The 22578-nt window shown below is 38.1% G+C and overlaps 1 protein-coding gene across 3 annotated transcripts in view; it reads left to right on the forward strand.

Annotated features, from left to right (window-relative positions):
* DCAF5 (DDB1 and CUL4 associated factor 5) overlaps nucleotides 1-22578 on the forward strand; it is a 70902-nt gene that overhangs the window by 22631 nt on the left and 25693 nt on the right. For all 3 annotated transcript variants that reach the window (XM_082283610.1, XM_082283611.1, XM_082283612.1), the window contains exon 6: nucleotides 14596-14809. In XM_082283610.1, the coding sequence (XP_082139736.1) occupies nucleotides 14596-14809 (214 nt within the window). The remainder of the gene's footprint in view (nucleotides 1-14595; nucleotides 14810-22578) is intronic.

Here is a 22578-nt window from a genome sequence, read left to right on the forward strand (position 1 = left end):
TGTAAGCACACCACTAGCATAGCAAAGAAGGGCTACTGCATCAGATGCTTTCCTCATTGTCAAAAAAGTCTGCTGATGGTGGAAATCCTTGCTTCCCTACATGTTTGTAGCTCTCTTTTATGCTGTCATCGGTATCCAAGAAAATGTAATAGTTCCTGAAGTGTAGGAAGTATGAGTGAATAGAGGTTTTTGAGGGACATAATTTAGAAGTACCTGTCTGATTGTTGAATCCTTGCTGGGATTGTTGAATAGCACAATACATAAATAACTACGGTAAAAAATTGCTAGATCTGTCTATTTCTTCCCTAATCTGCATTTTTATTTACATTGCTGCACATGATGTTCACCTGTGAGGGATTTTTATGCCTTAAACCATCAAGAGAAATTTCTCCTTTGCTTTGGTGTTGATGTAGTCCATCATAACTCTGTGGCCATTGCGGAAGTTTGTCAGTCCTATCATTCCACCTGTGGTGCTAATAGAAAGTACTAGATCAGGTAAACTTTGTCACATTGTGTGGTAGTGGGGTTTTGATTAGAAATTGAGTGGGTAGAAAGAAGGGGGAGAAGTATAGATACTTTTAAATGTTTGCTGTGGATGGCCAAAATTTTAACTTCCAGTGGGTTAAGCTGGACTGCAGCACTCTTCCAACAAGGGACAGGTGAAATGGTTACAAGTAGTTAATAATTTACTGCTGGTATAACACTTCCTGTAAAACGCACTTCCCCAGCTACTGTCAGTTCTCAGATGGAGGCAGAGTGAGATGATGCAGGCACTACTTGGTTTTCTTCATAACTGGAGGCTGCTCTGGGGAATCCTGCTGCTGCTCATCTACAAAATCCAGCAAGTGAAAAGCTTGGAACTCTGAAGACTAGCTGTTTGTGGCCAGTAGCAGTACTGTAGGTAGCAATACCTTAGTGTAACATGTATGGCAGCTAACAGCACTGGTGTGGTAAGACTTTTTGCAGATATAGGTGAGGTTTGATAAAACCAACAGGATTAGGCTGGTCTTCACTCATTTGAAGGGGATCAGGCTTGATGCTGACTTTCTGGTTTTAATCAGCAGAGGCTCCTCAGATGAAGTATAGTTTTTCTTTGACTCTGTTCGGCTTGATAATGGACTAAAAAAAGGGGAGATTTGCTGTTAACTTCTAAATTGGTATGTCAGTCAGTGGAATATGGCTAATTGTGTAGTTTTAAACTAATAGCTTTACATTTTGAAAATGTTGAATAGAACAGTGATGTCCTTGTAGGATAGAGAATTCAGATATAGATTCCACTGCTTGTCAGGAACAAATGAGCTGCATCTACTTATTTATCCAGAAAATGTGAGGATTTTTACAGCAAAGTATTTTTCTCCAAAATACATGGCTCTTCTCCAATGGGATTGTGGGAGAATTTGTCTCAGCTTGCTGTTGCATGCCTCCAGCCAGGAAAGTCGGTTTTGTCCACTTCTTTAGACAGGCAACGTTAAACACCCCTAAAATTTTTAAATTGAATTATTTTAGGGCTAGAAAAAAAGTCCTGATTATGAGTAGATTTTATTCATATGCTGTGGAATTGGTTAACTTCCTAATGGGAAGCTGGGAGTGCTTTATACTTGGCTACAGTGAAGGAGGTAATTGAAAAGCCAGCATTTCTTGGCATGCATGGACAAATTTAGAGACAGTTGCACAGCTCTGAATTGTGGAAAGTTTAGCTCACTTCAAATAATCATAATTTGATTAGTCTTGCTGACTGAGTCAGGATACAGAGGCGGATTCATTTTGCTTTTTCCCAAAGTTCATTCACAGCTTGATATCTCTTCTGTCTCAGATTTAGTGCAGCAATTGAGATTCTCTCCTTCTACCCCAGTATACTAATAAGATCTGGATGTGGTGGGTTGGCTCCTCAAAATAGCATATTAAGTGCTATAAATATAGGACTAATATAAGTCTATGATTATAAGTTGACTAGTGATTCTGGAAATCTTATTTTTTTATTTTTAGGATGTGTAAGTATTTCTATTCCTTCAGGTGGACATTAAACTGAAACCATCTGTATTGTTTCTTTTTTAAAAACAGGGCATTGAAAAGCTTTAAATGTGGTTTTGATTGAGGAGGCTGCTGTAAGGCTTTCACGCCACTAGATGGGGTCTGGAAGCTGAGCCTTTTTAAAAGAAAATTTTAAAAGGGAGGTCTGTGCTTCTTAAACTATTTACAATAAAATATATATTACAAGTATTGTTACAGAATTGCTGGGGGCAACTCAGCAAGCTAGAGTACATATATATTGCAAGCAAAGACTGTGTTACTTCAGCTATTTTTAGGTACTCATGTTCTCCCTCCTCTTTTTCCATGCAGTTCCATGACCATCTCCATCTTTTTACTGAAATAAGACTACTTTTTCCCCTAAGAAAATATTATCATTATCCCCTTAATGCTTTCTTTTCCTATGTTCCCCCTGATCCACCACTTACATCAACTTATGTGGAAGTTTTTGAGATCAAAATTATATTTCTTTGTCATATTAATGACCATCACACATTTTTAAACTGATCTTCATGATGCAAAAAGGCTGTTCACAGAAGTGTGTTCTGCTTGTGATAGGAGCATTGAACCTGTACTTTATGCATACTGAGATCCATTGGTGTGTCCAGTTCAGGGGTTAAAATGCTACGTCTTGTGTCATAAATACATATCTTGGGATATTTTATGGGAGTCTGGGAGGGCTTAGCTAAAAACTACCAGGCCCTCATTCCTGTGTCTGTTGCATAGTTATGTGTTTGACCTGTTTTTTGAACCAACTCATCATGTTTAGAAGTTAGAAAACTAAGCAGGAAAGGCTTTGTAGCTTTCTTATGCCCTAGCAAGTTGAACTTGGTTCAAGGCAGGTCCAGTGGCAACTGTAAACCATGGAGAAGAGAGAATAAGACCTGTGAGGCTGAGAGGGGGACATAAGAAGGAAACATGTCCTCATTTGAGAAGCAGTGAACATGTGTTCAGCTGTTTGTGGCATTCTGCTCATTCTGTTTTACTTGCTTTGGTTTCTTTTGCTACACTAACCTTGCTCTTTTTTGCCTCCTCAGCATGTTCTTTACAAGCTTTTTACAAAGTAGAAGTGAAATGTGACCAAAGCTGGGGATGATTTACTTTCCAAGGATGCATGTTTCATAAGAATAAACTACAAGCAGAGTTTTTCTTTTTTTCATTTTACTTTTTGTGTTCCTGGAGTAAAACACTGTTCCAGGACCCCAGACTTTAGTTTTGGGATCTGGAAACACATTTGTCCCCCTAATTCAAGTACTAGATTCAACTCTGAGTGAGGTAGAAATGCTTACACACAATAGGCCTTTTTAAGATTCTTCTGAATGTTCAGGAGATTTGTGCTGTCTGCATAGTTACAAGTCAGTGTACTCAAAAAGCCCAATGATGAGTTAAAAAAATCCTTGAGCAACAGGGCAAGCCTGGTATTCCTTGGTGGTTGTAACCCTTATGGCATATTTTAAAAGCTAATTTGACCATACAAATCATAATAAGCCCAAGTTTAAAGGAATGTCAGTTTTGGTGTTTTCCATCAAGTCTTTACAGATAAATCCAAAAGGAACATTAATTCAACTTTGATTTCTTTCTTTATCTTGGCTGACAACTAAGTGCAGTTCAGAGCCCACTAAAACAAACTTTTTTAGCTCATATTAAATGAATATTTGTGTCTCAAAAAACACCAATCAAGAAGGCTTTCTTAGTGTACTCCAAACTAACATTACATTTGCCTCCTGGACTAAGAATTTAGAGGAAGCAAACTCCCAAATTGTGGACAAGGAATTACTGTTATTAGATGTCAGTGAATCATCTAGTGATTAGCTCATTAAATAGTAAGCAAAATATAGAGATATAGAAATTTCTTCCCTGTAGTAAACTAATTAGATTCAGGGGGATCTTGAGAGAGGACTCTTCTTAGCAGGTTTATGAATGTACAGGCATGTCGATCTTGCCAATGTGTGGAGGACTTTGAAGGTGTGGCTGCACCATACTGCTGGTCTTGAACTGACTCTTTTCTAAAGTCTTTGTCTTGAACGGAGCTTTTCTGCCAAGTACTAATTACGAGGTGTTCAGCTTAGTCATTGTGCTGCAAGTAAACACAATCCAATTCTTCAAACAGTCTATCTATTAAATCCATAACTTCTGGTCCACATGTATTGGAAATCACAGGTACTTTTGAAAATCCAGTTCTTGGCTTCTGATTGCTTTGACTTGTAGTTTCTCTTATTTTGTTTAGTTCCCAGCCTTTCAAAGACCTGATGAGTGTTACTTTTTTGGTTTTGTATCAGAGGTCTGATAGCAAGAGGAAAACACTGTTGGACATAGAAATCTTGCAGGTGGTGTATGTTAGATTGACATGTAGTTGGAAAAGCTCAGTTTGAGGTTTATGAGGCCTCTCTCAGTATGAAAATAGAAGTGGTAGCTGCCAGAACTACAGGAAATTTGAGAACAGTTCTTCACAGTTTAGTTAGATGCATGTCAAATAAACCAGCTTTGTAAGAGAGGGCTGAGTATTACCTCTGAATAAAGGCATGGTTAATTCTGTTAGAGTTTATTTTTGATGAGTGGATGTGCCAGGCAAAGGGAGGAAAGGCAGATGATGAGTATTTGCAACTCCGTCTGTACCACAGGTGATATTTGTAAACTGTTGCATAGAGAGGACTTCAGAAAATCTGTGTGGTGATGTTAAAGGTGTTCTAAGGTCGTAAACACTGCGTTCTAACTGAGTTCAAGTCCATAGATTGAGGTCTCCCGTGGCTGCCAGTTTTAGTTTCTAGGGTCATGCCTTTAAGCTAGTTGATCCTTAAAGATCATACCATAAGAACAGAGATGGCAGTTATTTTCAGAGAAATGCTCATACATGTGCTGAGTTTTTATCCTTTCTAGCTTTCCTTCCTGGGCTCACTCTACAAAGTAACTGTTGCCTTTTTTTATCTGTGTGTTACCAAGATGTCTGGTATGCTGGATGAAATACTGAGCTTCTGGAAGTGCAAGTGAGGGATCCAGTATTGCTGGTGATTGTGTTGGGGATATTAATTCAGGGGCCAGCCACAGGGTTTGCTTCTGACAGTGATTTACATATTTCCTATTACCAAGGTTCAGGGCTCTTTCCTTAAAAGCTAGTAATTTTCTTAATGTAGAATCTGTAGATGTTACATAATGGCAGGAATAGTATGAGGATATTTAAGGTTTTACTTTGACTGTTTTGCATTTTGACTTTTCATGTGAAGGAAAGAAGCTTCTGATTGTCATCACTTCCAGCATGAATGCTTTGGGATTCCCAAAGCCCCTGCAGGTGGAAGAGTTCACTACATCATTGAATTGGCAATTACTGTTTAAATTATTTCAGTGCAATAGAAGTGTGCTGCACTTCTCTCTTTGGAGACCTTTGTCAGTCCTGCTCTGAGCAGAGCGCACTGTATTAAAGACTTCAGGAGAAATGTGTGTATCTTGGCAACCACTTGCTCATTGTCAGGCTTATAATTTCTTTCTCTTCCCTGTGGAATAATTTGTTGAGAATTTTGACTAACTTGGTGCTGCTTAAAGTAATCCATTTAGCTGGGTTACAGTATAACAAATTTTAAGTGCTATTTTGGAACTTACCAATATGGGTCAACCACACCACCTCAAATAGTTCAAATAACTATTTGTCTTCTCTTGCAGTTCAGGAAGTAGACCTTATCCCACACATGTACCATCCTCATCTGTTATGTTTCTGTGCTACTGAGGCAGCTCAACTGATCAGTTTCTCAACCTAGAATTTGAAGATCTCCTAACCAGATCCGACTTGGCGTATTTGCCCCAAATTACACAGAACCTAAAAGTAGATACTTTCCCCCCTATTTGTCTTCCATTATTTCTCAAAAGTTCCCTTTAATGTGGTAGAAAGATTATTGCTTAAGTTCATGGGGATTGAATTTTTCTGGGAATCTTTGGGATGTGTTGAAGAAACATTTGAATAGTAATGGCATCTGGGGGAGTAGTACTTTTCAGATGGCTTTTGGCTTTGATTTCCTTATTATAAACATAAATAAATCTCCAAAGTATTTGCCACAAATTTAGCCAAAATCAACGACTATTTTAGGGTTAGAAGTATCTAAGGTAGTTTCCTCTGCCTTTCCTTCTTTCTTCTCACTGAAGGAAAAAAGGAAGTACTTGCAAATGAGTCTTTTTTGACTTTGGGCAAAGAAAGATCGTGACAATCATTAAGGCTTTAGTCATGTTGATGACTTTCCTGCATATGAAGACTTTTTTTGTGGTTGCCACCTTCAGTCAGTTGATGTTTTTTTCTGGTTTTTTTTTCTTTAAAGACGGGAGTGCAGCCTAAAGTTGTGAAATATGTAAATCAGTGAATTTATTGTTAAATATTTTTTATTCTGAAGCAATAATTTCTGTTGCTGGTGTGAGCATCAACTAATAGATAGTCTGGAAATACTTAAGTGTGCAAGTCTGCCAAATACTACCTGGTATTTAAGTGTGTGAAACAGGTGCTATAGTCTCTTTTTCCCACCCTTATGCCTTGTCCTTATTGTGGAATTTACTGGAATGGTACCGTAGGAAAGGCCCCCTCACTTAGCTTCTGTTTTAGATGTACACACTCCGTATTTAATTTGTAGTCCTGCTTTATGCATGACCTTGCCAGCCCTCTTGGGATAGAGGGTTTAGCTTAGCTTTTTCTGTGTTTAGGCTAGTATCCTTCCTGTAGTAGAGTGTATTTAGAAAGATTTTTAACTTTCCTCTAGCATCCCTGGATTTGTTGATCAGACACACAACTGAATTTTGGAGAACTGAGATTCAAATTGTGTAATAAAGAAGAGTGTTGTTAGTAGCTCAGCTTTTAATTCTTTGTTGTTCTCAGATAGGGCTATAGTCTTTCTTCTGTTCAGCCTCTCCTGTCTTGATTGCCCTCCATCATACGCAGGGGGATTTTCTGATTTGAAGATGAAACTTTTTCACACCTATCAGCATCCTCACATTAACAGGGACTTTAAGCTCAATACTGTCCCTTTGCTCTGTGGGATCCAGCTTGCTCCTACAAGCAGAGGGGCTATTCGGGTTTTAGATTTTCAACACTGTGTGTAACTGTAAACAAGAAGTCAGGAAACCTGGTTTTGTTTCACAGTGTTGGTTAGGTCTGTTGGTTGACCTTTCTTGCCCTCGGTTTTTCCTGTACCAAGAAAAGGGAAAACTGCCTACTTCAAAAGCCTCATGATGCTTAATCTTTTTGTTAGCTTTGAAATACTTTAGCACCCAGGTCTTTCTAAAGCAAGAATTTTAAGTGCCAAGTATTGTCCTTGTAATGCAAATTTTAAAAGTATAATCTGTTGTTCAAAAGAAGCTCAGATTGAATGGGTTTTTGTAGAGCACTGTCTTAAGGGAATAGGTCAGTAATCGTTGTAAGTCATGCCATAATCACCTCTATACCTCCATTTAATGTGGAGAGAATTAAAAGAGAAACTTTTTTGTTCAAAAAGAAAAAAAAAAGAAAAAATAAAATTTAAAAAAATATTGGTGACTGAAATCAAAGGAGAGATCCTCTTAGTGCATTTACTAGGAGAATATCTGAAATATTAGTTTAATGCTATTGTAAGAGAAGGGAATTAGTCTTTGAAACATCAGTCCAGTGGAAACTGTGGTGGAACCAACCCGATGACTCCAAAATTATGTCTGCAGTTGCATTCACTTAGCTTTACGAGAAAATTTATATTCATCTTTTACCAACTACAGGCAAAAGCTTTACTAGTTCAAGACTGGACTCTTCTACTGCAGGAGCATTTTGGATCTTGCGAATTTTCCTGACAAAAGAAAGGCCTACTTTCTTTTTGCTGCTGTTTTCTTTAGTTTCTGTTTGTGTGGTTTTTGTAAATCAAAAATTCATGCAGCTTCACTAGAGAAAAGAAGGGAAGTGAGTGTATATATTATCGGATAAAAGAACAAATCTGTGGCTGATGTTACTCAGCTTTCCTAACGCAAGACAACAACTGCAGCACAGAAATGTGTAGGAAAAATGTATCATAGGACTGCAGTATTGACATGTGACTGATTCTGCATAAGATATGAAAATGGATTCATTCTTCAAGAGGAATTGCCAACTTTTACACTCAGAATATTTTTCTGAGGTAACATTCTCTGGTATCCATGTTCTTTGTTTTATAACTACTTTGGTGAATGCTTGGTTTTGGGAACAGTTACTGTTCCTTCATTTGGCCTAAGGGTCATCTTCCAATGCCAAGTCTGGCTGTATTTGCATCTTCTTTATCTGGTTATCTAATGGAACCTACTCCTTTGTGTTTTGCTGTATTTAGCTGAGCAATGTTCTATGTCACAGTCTGTACTCCATCCTACAAGGTGCTATTTCTGAACAGGCTGAATAACGGACTCTGATCAGAGAATTTAGGGATTAGAAAAGGATGGAAATGATCAGGTGTTTCAGCTAGTTTGCTTGTGGCTGTTGGACAGTTGTTTTTTACATTGTGTTCTGTATTTTGTTTTTTTTTAATCTGGCTAAATTTTGTTGTTGTTTGGTTGGGGGTTTTTGTTGTTTGTTCTTTTGTTCGTTTTTTTTTCCTGAAAAACAAATTGTCTGCCTACTAGATCTCATTTATTACTTACATTACAGTAAGACCTACATGATTCAAGCAGAGAGTGAGAATAGGACACTCTTGTGCCTGCTGACTCTAGTGAGGGCAAGCCTAGGGCAGGAGAATATTTGGGAATAGGTCTCTAATAAGACCAAAACAAACCTTGGCTAGAGCTGGAGGAGTATGTGAAACATTCAACCAAAAGGGTGGTTTTTTTGCTTGTTGTCATTTGCTACTGTTCAGTCTTTGTAATGGCAGAGGTAAGCCTTAAATCCTGAAAGGATAAAAGTAATACAGATGAGGGGGAGAGTTTAGTATACTTTATGCCTCTGCTCTTGCCATCTTCCTCAAAGTACTGAAATTCTTGAGTTAAAAGGCAGAATACAGGAAAACATAATGCTTTTTGGAGAACTGCCTGAGATCACTGATGAAGCAACATTTTCATTCAGTGATTCAGTTAGGTCATAAGGGCCAAACCAGGCGAGCCTTTGCTGTTACATTGTCGGGTTACTCTGGGTACATAAATGGTGATGTTTGATGTTTTTAATGCTCTAGTTTCTGAAGTCAGTTATCAGATAAGAATCTCACTTATTTAAAAAATTAAAATATTGCCCTTGTGGTTTGGAGGGCAATATTTTAATATTTGGAGCTTCTATTCCCCTTAGAGTTTGCCGTGCATGAAAGTTCATTAATGATGGTGAGATTCCATTTTGTATTAGTTTACATGTTTCTGACTCTAACAGTAAACAGCAAAGAAATGTCACGTTCTTGAACGTGCAGAATCTTCACCCTGAATTCTGTACTTTTCTTATCTTGGTGGATGGAGTTTATTTTAGTTGTACTTTCTTTTTGAAGGAAAACAAAGATGTTTAATTTTGCTAACAATACTCACCCTTTATTTTATTTGGTTATTGTTCAGTGTCCAAGCAAATACCCCTTACTTTCTGGTAAGGATTCTAGGAGGCAGTTCTTGTAAAGGTAGTAAGATAATCAGAAGTAGTGATGATAGAATTTAGAAAAATGAACTTGTTTCTGAAAAATGATAAAATCTTGAGTATGGCTTGTATACCTTCTAACCTTAAGACACTGATGGACTTCCTTCACTTTTGTTAACACTTACAATACTTGTAGTGAAATGCCATAAACTTTGACACAATTTATCTGCTTTTCAAAGAAAGTATCTTGAGATTTCTGAGACTCATAATCTACTTTAAAAAGGTCTGCATGATTATTGATATTGTGCTGACTTTTCTGTTACTTGTTAATTTAGCTCTAAGTGCTTCAGACTATATATGAATTGTGTCCTTTTAAACACACAATAATTTTCTTGCAAATAAACCCCCAAACTTTTCTGCAGTTTTCCAGGCCAAAATTTTGTTTGCCAAGTTTCATTCCAGTTCTTTTTTTGCACAGTTAGAAGTTCCTCAGTTTTGTGGTTACAGAATTGCTGACAAACACAGTTGTATGCAATGGTGTGTATTAGTTACAAGCATTCAGTTCATTCTTTCCTTTTAAGGTCATTGGTTCATTAACTTAGTCTCACTCACTGCAGTTTATGATACCAACACTTTTCCCTTGCTCAATTCCTTTCTTTTCCCTCTTAAATGACACCACTGTCTGTACTGCAATGCAGTGATACTGCTTATTCCCTTACCCCACTAAGTGCCAGTAGAAACCGATTTATTTACATTAGTGGTGCTACTCGTGGATTCAAAGCCTTCCATTGTTGGGCTGAGCTGGTATTTAGTTAGCCCTTGCCTGCTGCCTGTGTGCAGCGTATCCAGCTATGGAAATGACCATATTGCATATAATCGTCCATTCTCTCCCTCCTCTGCCTCTCTCCAGCTCCAGCATATGTGTTTGGATTGCAATGTTCCATCTGTGGGCTAAATATTTCTCTTTATCATACAATATGACTTTTTAAAAAACTCGAAGTGCATGTGTCTCTCTATATTGCTTCCAGAGCTGGTAGGCAACATCAGCATTCCACAGCTGTCTGGGTGAGCCAAATTTGGAAGCAGAGTAAATCCGAGTAGTCTGGTTTTGGATTCATAAAAATAATGCCTCTGGCAGAAAGAGCACTCATCTTGTTCAGAAGTGTCCTTTTAGTATTGCCTTCAGATTTCTCACTAGCTGTCATGGTCTGTGTCTTCAAGACGAGAGTATTGCTTCTGGCGTGATGCATCAGTAAACTTTTTAGTAACTGCAACAAGGTGTTGCCTCTGAAATTCCTTTGTTAGTGCATGCAGTAAGGGGCAAGCAGAAGTGGCAGTTCTAACATGAGCAACATATCCAAACATGTCTACACTGCCCCACATAATCCTGTGTGAAAATATCTAAAAGTAGAACTGACTAAAGGTACAGAGCAACACCCTGGTGCAACTGGGAAAGCGGAGGTAGTCATTTGAACATGCTTAAACACAGCACGTCTCTTCCTCTCCCCTCCCCACACCTCAAAAAAAGAAAGTGCAAAAGTCCTGATTCTGATGAGTTTGAAGATCTTTAGAGCTTCTTGATTCAGACATCCTCTTTAGTACTAGCAAGTATTAGTAGTGGTTTAATACTGTAGAAAATAACTTCTGCTGGCTTCTTTCTTGGAGAGGGCTGTCTGTTTTTTTCCTGCAATTTTGATGGAGATGGATACTCTAGAAGTCATCTCAGGCAATTATTACTTTTTTCCTAAAACCAGCACGGTTGTTCTAAAATCAACAAAATTTTATGATGGAAGATACCAAAGTCTTGGGGTTCCTCAGTTCTCAATACTGCTACCATGTGCACTGCCTGCAGTATGAGGCAGAGGAAGAGAGACTTCTCAAATCCTTTATATATCCTCTATTTGTGACCTAGGTGAGCAGCTTTGCCACCAAGATAGAGCCATGAGCTGCACTCCCTCCCTCTTATTTGTGAACATATCTCTCAGATGTTCTGTCCTAGGAGGAGAGAGAGAGAGAGAGCAAATATTTTTCCTCTGTTTGGGTCAGGAAATGGATGTTTGGTGGGGGCTTGTGTCAGTTCGTTCGCCTCATCCCCACCTAACTACCTGCTGCCTCTTTTCAGAGTTTGTTAAAGGAAAACACTGTGCAGTTAATTTAACAAATCCTTTCAAAGAGGCAGAGAGGAAGCAATCAGGACACAGCAGGGTGGGGAAAACAGAAAACTGCTGTCTTGTGATTAGTACAGCAAAATGCTGCACTTGGAGCTATAGTGTCAGACTTCTGGGGCCAGAATTAAGGCAAGCGGAGAAAGTCATTACTCTTACGTTATAAATGAATGGCAAACAGCTATTTTAGTATTTCTTTCTGTATTAGCCAAACTAGCTCACTGGGGTTTTTTGTTAGTGTGGGGGTTTGGTTTTTTGTTTGTTTTTCTTTTTTTTTTTGAGCCGAATGTTAAAAAAACTGCAGCATGAACTGTATTTCCATTACACGTGTGGCTGAATTGTGTGGAGTGAGGGTCTGAGGCAGGCAAAGCTGTGGATCTTTAGAGGAGCATTAATTATGCAGCTCCTTAATTCTAGACTTTTCATGTGTGTATGTGGTCATTTTTTCTGAAGTTCTAGTCTCTCTTGCTTCCTTTAATTTCTGAAGTAAAATATTCTTTTGGAGCTTTGCTATGATGAAGTTACTGCAACACAATACAGAATTCAATTCCAAGTGTTTGCCTTGGTACCTTTGACTGCTATAGGAGCTTAATGAAACATCTGTAAGCAGAATGGAAGCCAGTTTAACATTGCACTCCTATTGCTATAAAACATAATCTCAAATGATTTCAGGCAGGGCATAATAATAGTAACCATGGAAACTTTGCTTGAAGACTTCAAAGGATGGGGCATCTGGTAGGCTCACTGACTTGTAGGCAGGAGAGAATTCTGGGCTGTGGTTTGGATTAAGGAGGAGAACTGGTAATGAGGAGAGGAGCTTAATCTTGGTGCAGCAGTGGCTGCACCTAAACATTGTCTGGTTGTTGCATATTTGTTATGACCTTCTTACTCATGTTGGACAACTCATATCTTTTTATTAAAAATTGACTTTTCTTAGCCAAAAAAAAATCTGGGATTGTTTCTTCTGCCAGTTTTTTGTGTTGAGGTCTTGCTTGGGTTGGGGCTTTGGGTCATTTATGATGTTTTAGCTTATTTGTGTATCTTTTTTTAAGGAAGTGGAAAATTCCATTAAAAAAAAATTGGCTTACTAAGACCTATCAGAAGAGGGGGAGGCAAAAATGTCATGTGTGTTTTGGTTATCTTGTTTTGTTTTGATTTTTAATGCCTGAGTATTTTGAGCTGTCTGAGTACTTTATTGGTCTTGATGAACAGAAACTAGGGCTGATGAGAGGGATCCTAAATCCTTGTCTCTACGGTTACAGTTTCTAGTATTAAATTCTCTCATGTTTTAATTAAATACCTTGAACATGATTAAGAAAAGCTCAGCAACTTTGGAGGAGAACATGAGACACCAGGACTGTTCATGCTGATACAAGTGTTCAGAAGTTTTGGTGCTCAGCTTGAAGAACTTGCTAGTTAGTTGGCTTTGAAAATGTGACTTCAGGTGCCTTTGTGGCGTCCTGGCTTTGACTGTTCCGTTCAAAAGTGTGTGTGTGAAATTGGGGTATTTCTAGGGCATTTATTATGTAGAGTCTTGTATTTTGTATTGGTTTTGTTTAACTCTGGCTTAGGAACAATGGTTTTTAACTTTACAGTATCTCAGGCAATGATGCGTGCTTCGACCTGCCTGGAATGTGGCTTCCCATCCATGTGGAGTGACTCAGTTTTCGCAGTTGTTGGGGAAAAGGGCTGTATCAGAAAGTATTATGCATTAAAATCTGTGAATAAACTTCCCTCTAGAATTTGCAAATTCTGAGCTGGCATGCTTTTTCTGGTCAAGAAGGGGCATAAAAGTCACAGTTCTCAACAAGATTTGATGGTTATTTCTCAAAACAGAACTTTAACAAAAGGTTGAGCTCTAGTACTGTTTAGGGAGGTTTCAGTGATCACTGAACAAAAAAAGGGATAAAATGTCTTCCATCTTTGTCTCACTTTCCCTACACACAATCATTTCAAATACACAAACTGAATGAAGTCTTTGAAAAGAACAGAAGATCTGTACAAGTTGCATTTAAGGTGTGCTTTGATTAACTTTATGTTCCTTTATGGAACAAATTCCATTTCTGTTACTTTTTTAAAGAGAGAGTCTGGAAACTTGTGAACCTTTGGTTTTGTTTTGTATATGTCAATAAGAATGGATACAAATACTCCAGCTCTGAACATACAGCCTTATATGGGACAAGGAAACCAGCTAATCCTGACACATTAGAGTTTTAGGTAATAATGTCATGTGATAGCATAATTGTCTTGCCTACTTGGCAGTATTTTTAGATGAAGCTAGTTTGAGATTAGCTAAGTGACTTATTTTAGCATTTCTTGCAATAACATGTTAGTAAGATCTCCTTTTATTTAAGACTTCTGGAACTGATTGTGAGTTTAAACATCCTCTGATGCCCTGTAGAGATATGAATAGAAGCAGAAGAGAGAGAATGGCCAGCCTATCTACATTTGGATAAAATGCCATCTGGTGCCAGAGCAGGGGTAAAAAACTGCCTGGATTAAAGAACCAGCTAACAAAAAGAAGGGCTGAATGCTGGTAGGGTCAGTCTCAAAGGCAGACATCCCAGAAGTAAAAGGACAACCTTTTTAAGGCTAAGTGCTCTGTCCAACTTTGCTCCTATGCAGGAAATGTATTTGTTATTAACAAAACTACTCACAGTCTTTAACTTTTCTCTTCTGAAGACATAACAGTCATAGCATTTTGATAGCTTGTCATTCAGGTTTCGTACTAAGATTTTTCAGGAACTGATGCTTTAAAGCAGAAACTAAATAAATTATAGTTTACTGGGCTTGTTGGATTGAAATGCCTCAGTAAGATTAAAGAGAGTTCTGTCTTTAAGTAGTTCAATTCATATGTGCAGCCCATCTCACTTATTCCCACTTGTCTTTTCCCAGTTCCCTGCTTCGCTATGGTGGGAACCTCTCCCTTCAGAGTGCCATGAGCGTCCGGTTCAACAGTAATGGCACCCAACTGCTGGCACTGCGTCGGCGCCTTCCCCCGGTGCTCTACGACATCCACTGCCGGCTGCCTGTCTTCCAGTTTGACAACCAAGGGTACTTCAACTCCTGTACTATGAAGAGCTGCTGTTTTGCAGGCGATCGTGATCAGGTAATAAGCAAGCAATGCTTCCCTGAGTCTCCAGAGTTTCCATGACTGTTTGAGAATACTTCTATAAGGGTGGCTTTTTTCTGATTCAGGAGATAAAACAGGAAGCAGGACACGTACAGGCTTATTCAGAGCTGTTTTGCAATGTGGGCTGTGAAAGAAGGAAAACATATGCCAAAACACATGATAAATTTTACCTGTTGTTTGATGTGATCTAATACTTACTTTGAAGATTATATTCAGAAGAAAATATTTGCAGTCTTTTTAGGTCCAATTAATACAATGTTATCTACTCATCTACATAGGATAAGGAAGCATCTTCCTTGCATTACAATATTGATACTGGGTAACATAGAGGCAATCCCACAAAATGTAAATATTGCATATTTACAGAGTTACTGATTCTTATTTCAAATTATAATGTTTCTCTTTTAATACTCTACTAATGGATCAGGTAGGATAGGTCTTCGTGGGTCAGTGTTCTGTAAGTGGTGATGGCAGGTGATTAGGAAGGAATAGTCTGCTCCTTCACTGGGGCAGGGCTCTGTCCCTACTACTAAACACCAAGAAATAGGTCACACATCAAGTGACTACCAGAAGTTCATATGATTCTAGAGCCAGATATTGTCTTTGGACAACTGTATTTAATAACCACTGGCACTGTTTAAGGACAAAAGATGTATTTTCAAGCCATGATAGTATCAAACTATGGTCTGAAAATTTCTTAATTGTCATCAGCAAAATTCTTGCAGGAAGAATTTCATCACTAATTCTATTGCTGCTGCTGCAGGAGGCAGAGTTGAGCTTCTTTCAGATTGCAAGTAGAAAATACGTTCATGTCGCTGAACTCGAGCAGTGTTCCTTAGTTCTGCGTAGCTTTTGACAGGAGTGTGAAGATGTGATAATGAAACTCTTAAAACAACTGAGTGGCTTACTACAAAGAATGGGAAAACACATGTATTGGTTAAGAAGAAAACCACAGACAATTTGTGGTCCACTGTTTAGTCAGCCTAAAGATAACACTTTTCTCCTCTGGAACTCAGTGTAGAGTTGTGTACACTCGGACATAAAATTTAGCTTCTCATCTGTTACTAAAGATGTAGAGGAAAGTCTTAGTATATGTTGGTCTGCTTTCTAAGCTATTTTCTGATGGGTATGGTATTATTTTAACAGGAAGAGTTTGTCTGTTCTGTATCAGGGTGATGCAATACTTCAGGAGCCTACATTTTTAAAAAACTTTATATTCTTGTGGCTTGACAGACTTTCTGTTCTGATAAGTAGCAGCACACAATGCTGCTATGAGTTGGAAAACAGAGCAAAAGACAATTATATTCTCACATAAAGCTATATGAAGCTAATAGAGAAGATGAAGTTTAATATGGAATGTTAGAGAGATGTGGAATTTGACATTTAGACACAAGCTTGTACCCATCTTCTAACTGGAAGGAAAAAAGATAATGAATTTAGAAAATGCCAACACATGCTCCTATGTCTGAAACTGTCCAGTAATGTTCAAATTCTGTGACTAAGACTGTCAACACTAGGGATAGCCCTTAGGGACTGCCTTTTACAGAGAACCCAATTCCAGTTGCAAGTATATCTAGAAAAGCAGGTTAGAGTTGGAACCTACTGTAAGATAGACAAGGTGAATAAAAAAACTACAATGTTTTTTGAGTTTTGCCCTTTTATACAACAAGTATGCTTTTGCTTAATGTATACAAGTCTTCACCCCTGCAAATCAGAATTCATCATCAGAAGAAATAATTCTGTATCCAATTTAATCTGGCTCCAGTCCCCTCTACCTTTTAATATTGCTGTTCTTAGCCTTTATAAAGAATGTCTTTCATTTGAGATCTATGCAAAGTAAGCTTCACAGAATACCTTGGTTGTATTTCCTCATAGGATCAAAATTTTGTGTGAGCTAAGGCTCATTTGAAGGGACTTGTGGATAAGAAGGTTGTTTCAAATTGTGAGTGGCACTTGTGGTAGGAACACTTCTTCAGCAATTCTTTCACATTGCACCTCTGATTTTCTCTGTCTTCGATTCTTCTTTTCGTCCTTATTAAACTGCCAACTTGATCTTTTTTTTCTCTTTTGAGCTGTCTGAAATAGTTAGATTTACCTTTCTTATAGAGCATAGTAAATTAAAAATGGGAGTCTCCCATGTTCAAAAATTATTATGTGTTGTCTGCACAGGTAGTTCCTCTCATAAAGTAGCATTTCTATTGTATATTTTAACTTCAATAAGAAAGGATTATCTTTAACTCATCAGTGCTTAGAATGCAATTGCATTGGGGAAAAAAGTGAACTGCTGAAAGGGGGAGGCCTTTCTTATCCAGCAGAGGCGTGATGTAAGACCTTTCACTGATACCACTTCTAACTTGGCAGTAGCATTTACTTCTTTTCCTGGGTTAATGACTTGTACTGACACCCAGAGAGCTCTGACAAGCATTTGGATGTGATATACGGATCAGAAGATGGGTGGGAGATGAAGAGATGGCCTTTCAGCTCTGTGAGACTCAGCTCCTCACAGAACTATAGTCTTTGCTAATCTTTCTCTGAAGTTTGTACATAGAAAGTGGTTTGCTCAGGAAGTTTTCTTGTAAATTATGACCATCAGGGTTTAAAACCCCATAACTGTTAGTTTTGGGTTGCCTTTGGAAATTTGTTTTAACACAGTGGTGAAAATCTACAGTAAAGGTAAATAACATCCTGTTCCATATGGAACAGTTGGATTCTGATATGGCAGAAATGAGCAGATTCTGAGCTGCAAGCACACAACTTAAGAGTTCTCTTGGACATTGCCCTTATATCTTAAGAAGCTAAATGCTTAACTTCCCTAAATGACCAGAAGTATTGTTCTTACTTTGGCAGGGTATGTGTGTTAAATTGATGAAATTTCTTTGCAGAAATAGAACACAGACTACTAGTTGGGGAATAGTTTGATTGGTTTGTCTGCTGATGGGGATTAGACTTTATACTAATATTTCCTCAGTATTGTTTTTTTAGTGCTCACAGACTGTGATAGGTACCCAAAAGGACTTTGAACCAGAACTCCTAACATGTCACTCTAGAGGGAAGTCTGCAACCAGCAGGTGTGCAGTGATCTGTATACCACCTCCTTTCACTGGAGCATCTCTGATACAAGTAGATTGAAACCTCTTAGCAAAGAATGGTATATCATTAATGCTTTAAGGTACAAAATGCAGAAAGACTCACTTGTTAACTGCAATGATTTTTTGAGGTTTTAAGTTTAAGAACACATTCTGAAATGCTTATATGGTTTTGAGTTGTTGCAGGTATTGTGGGTGGCAGCACAAGCTAAGTGACAGGATCTTAGAAGATAAACAGCTTAGTTTTCTCTTTGTGGCCTTGCAAACTATTCCTCCAAAACTTATTGTCCTAGTCCTTGTGAGCCTGATTTCAAAGTCAATGAGCAGTATATATATACACATAAGCATTTTTCTAGAGATGCCACAGTCATGCTTTTCTTGTTTCTTGCAACTACCAAAGCTTGAGAGGCATTGATTAGTTGATGTTTTATTTGCACCCACCTTCATTTGCTCAGAACTTTTTCTTTTGTCCATGTTATTGGCGTAATGACCTAATTCACATGACACCGATTTTTCTATTCTTTGAAGAAGAGCTCTGATGTTGGTTGATAAATGGGTTCAAAGTTGTACGGCGTTTGCATTATCCAGGAGCTCACTTGAGTCATACAGCTGTGAAAGAGAGGAAGGGTTAGGTAGTCTGGATGGATCAAGCATGACTCTCAGCTTCCCACTGCCTTTGTTGGCTGTAGAGATTTGCCTGAGACTGTAATTTATCCATACTTCTGGGCATCCAGGTCCAGAATTTTAAAAACAAAACAGTTTATTTATACACCCAAGCCCCACTGACTTTAGTGTGCACAGATGTTTGATTATGTAAAAATATTAAATGTGTGAGACTCTCTAGTCATGTCATGGTGCCGGGGGAGTTCCCATTCTTCTTGTCAGCATTAGAATTTGGGAAATGTTGATTAAATACTAAGGATTTTTAGTTTTTAGACTGGTATAGAAAATATCTTCTTGCATCTGAGGATACAGAAAGTATTGCAGGACTTCAGGTACCCAAATGTATTTTTAAGTGTAGGAGCCTCAGAGGCTATAGTGATGGGCAACAGCATAAAAAAGGCCCAGAAAGAAACCACAAAACCCAACCAAACTAAAATAGTCCAAAAGTTTTTCTTGCTCAAGGATTGTTGCCTGTGTCACAATGATGAATGCTATCGGTTCATTCCTGTTTTTCCCCTGTGTAGATAATGTGAGGCTCTGTAACGCTTGTGGTTGTAAAATCAACTGCGTATTGCCTGTTTAAAAAAAGTGTGGGTGGGGGGAAATAGCTTGTACCCTGTGAATCAAACAAAAAGTGTCTTGACTCTGGCATGCCCTCAGACATTACATCACCACTCAGCCTTTTCTGTTGACATTACACTGGTATAGGAGAGTTTCAGGAATGCACTGCTCACGGTACTGCAAGGCTGTTCCAACTCCCTATAAAGTTACAGCCCTCATTATGTTGAAATCCGTGTTCGAAATAACCCTGGTTAGGGACAAGCCAGCTTTTTGCAGGACAGAATTATTACATGAATGTAACTCTTCCAAAAACAAGGTTAGTTGTGTAGGTGCCAGGGGTCTTGTATGGTTGTATACTGCCTTTGTAAAGAAAGAGAACTTTTCTTCAGTGGTGTTCTTTGTGCCATCTAATTTGAAGGTCATTTATCATGGGAAGTAGTGCTTATCAATGTCTAGGTTTGAGAACTAGCAAGAAGAAAGGGAATTATTCTTTGAGAGAATGTATCGTAAGTTTCCTGTGCACAGACGACTTCCTAATGAATAGTAGCTTGTTGCAGTCAGCATTTCTTAATATATGAAAAGCATTCAGTGTGCAAATATGTTGCTGTGCTTGGATAAAAAAGAAAATTGATGTCTTACTCTGTCTTAAATTTGGTTTCTTCCAAGAATTACTGATGAGACTGTATTTTGTTTTTTGCTTTATCTAAATAGCAGATTAAATTCCAGCTATATGCATAATACACACGTATAAAGTTCATACATGAGATTTAGCTAGCAGTGAAATTATTTATTTTTTTCCCACATTGTTTTTGGTAATTGACACTGGGAGGCTCATACTGAAAATGTCTCTTCAGAGTCAAGGTCTGGACAGCAGGAGCTATGAGTTTTCTTTAACCTTTCTTGTTCTGATTGCTTCTTCCCCCATTCCTGGTACATCCTGCCAGCCCCATTTCCTGTCTCCCTTCTCTTCTGCATTCCTATAAGCCCTTGGGGGAGGTTTTTAGACATCTGCACAGCAATACGTAAGCCCAAAAGGACCCATTCTGAAACTAAATTCTGGTGGAGTGGAACTCAGACTCAGGAGACTTTGAATTTTGCAGGCTCATATCTCCCTCATAGTACATCACAGGAGATCTGTACTTTAGTAGCACCTCTCATATGCTCAGATAAACTTGTTGATTTCTTTGTAATGTAATAGAAATATTTTCCCTGCCATAGAAATCCTCAGTAAGGATTTCTAAGTTGCTTTTGTTCATTAATAAAATTACTGTTACAGCCTTTCTGCATCACAAAAAGGCAGCTGTAAGAACATTGATGGATTGTTCCCAATGATGCTTCTGTAAGCATTTGAAATTGCCCCACACAGAGTTGGCTGTTTATAAGATTAGGGATTTAGGGAGTGGGAATACAAATTTTTGGCTTTGAAATTTATGTACTAGAAGCAATTTGTATTTCTCCAGTCTGCTGTGTCACAGCTTTACTTTTTCCAGTTCATGAGATAGGTGTGCTCCTTACTGAGGAACAAAGCTTTTGTTGTTAAAAGCCTTTCGGATGCACCTGTTTGATTCTCAGGCTGAGATGGAAAACTTTAAAGCTCTTTTTTGTGCCAGTTTCAGCCTCTTGAAAAACAGTCCCAGAGAGTACAGGTTAGTATGTAAAGAGTACAGTCTGTCCTGGCTCATGTGAAAAAAGATGGCTGTTTTCACAGTGTTGTGAGACCTCTTTGATTTTGTTAAATATTTTTTTTAAAACCCATAATTTGTGCTCCAGAATGTATTATAAAGCAGAAGATAAAAGGTTGTGTAGATAGCTTGTAGGCAAATTCTTTTCTTAGCCATAAGTTTTCCAAAACACATCTCAGAGAGAGCTTCCTCAGTTATGTGTCCTCTTACTTTAGGTTTTTCTTTGTAAGACAGGAATAAGAGGTTAGTAGCTTGCACAGGTGACTGCTCATTATTTTGTCATCTCCTGGTTAACTGCCTTGTAGAGAAGAACTTCTCTAATTGCTGACAGGGAGAGCTGCTACAATGGGGGTTGCAGTTCGAGGTACAAACAAGGCATTATGGCCTTGAGGGGACATCCTGTACTTCCCTTGGGCTGTGCTGGCACCCATCTGACCCCTACAGAATCTGGTTGAAATACGTAAATGGCAATACCATATTGAATGACTCATGACAACTTGCATGAGGTTTTACTGCTGTAGCTACTGAATCAAACCACTGCTGTTAGGAGTGCCAGTGTTAGCACAAGACATGTGGGTGGGAACATACCTGCTGTGGAAGTCAGCTGATGATCATTACAGCAGTCTTTCAAGCTGTACTTAGTGAGAATGCTATACTAAAAACCTGAATTCATCAACATAAAGCTACCAGCCTGACAGATCAGGAATTGCAAAGAAATGGAAATACTTGACTAATTCACTGTTGTTTATTTCTTAATTGTTTTGCCCTGTTGTTTCCTTGCTTCTTTGTTTCTTGATGCCTTTTAACTACTGGAAAAGTCTTTTCCTCCTCTGTAGTTGGGTCCTTACCTAGTTTCCCATCCAGTTAGTAGGTACTCTAACAATAGAAAGATGAATTGCAAGCAAATATGTGGGTTTTCTACCTGCAGGAAATGCAGATATCATGAAATTATTATCAAATTGTAAATTGTCATTTTTAAAAATGGGAAAAATAGCAGGGGAAGCTTTTTTTGTAAGGAGGATATGTGGAGCAGTCTTGGCACCACAAACGGTCTAGAAGGAGCTATAAAAAAAATTTGATTGTGTTCTGTCAAATACTTTTCATACAAAACATGTAATGTATAACAAGACCTGTGTTCATGGTTGTGGTTTTTATATACATATATATATATATATATATATATACATACACATATACACAATCACAGACAAATATGCATGTGTGTATGAGGGGAGCTTTCTTACTTTTTGCTTCTTTTTTTTTATAGCTTGTTTATCCCCCTTAAAATAGTTCCATGAGAAGCAGATTGTCATGATATCATTGGGATTTTGACTTCCCTTTTGGGTTTCCTGATGTTTAGTTTGTAGGATGTATCTATGTATCAAAACTGCTTTGTTTTCAGTGGCTACTTACAGAGTAAGCTGTCCCCTATGTGTGACAGCTGCCCTTTTGTAAAATATTATTTCTGGACAGTCCATAATTCTGGAATCTTCAGGTCCTCTGTCAAATTTGAAATTACACTTAGAAATTCTTTGAGACAGAGAGCTGCCACAAAGAATAAAATGACATAAGACCTGTTTACTTAGGAAACCTTTCCTCCTTGGATAAATACACAGTTTTTATATTCTTCATGTAAATGGATTCCTTTTCACAGCTGATTGCTGTGAATTCCAATCTCTTTTAGACAAACAATATTTTTCAGACTTCAGTGATGCTTCATGTCAAACTGTGGTTTCCTCAATGTCTATGAGTG

Source organism: Coloeus monedula, assembly GCF_965178545.1.
Source record: "Coloeus monedula genome assembly, chromosome: 6".
NCBI classification, from domain to species: Eukaryota; Metazoa; Chordata; class Aves; order Passeriformes; family Corvidae; genus Coloeus; species Coloeus monedula.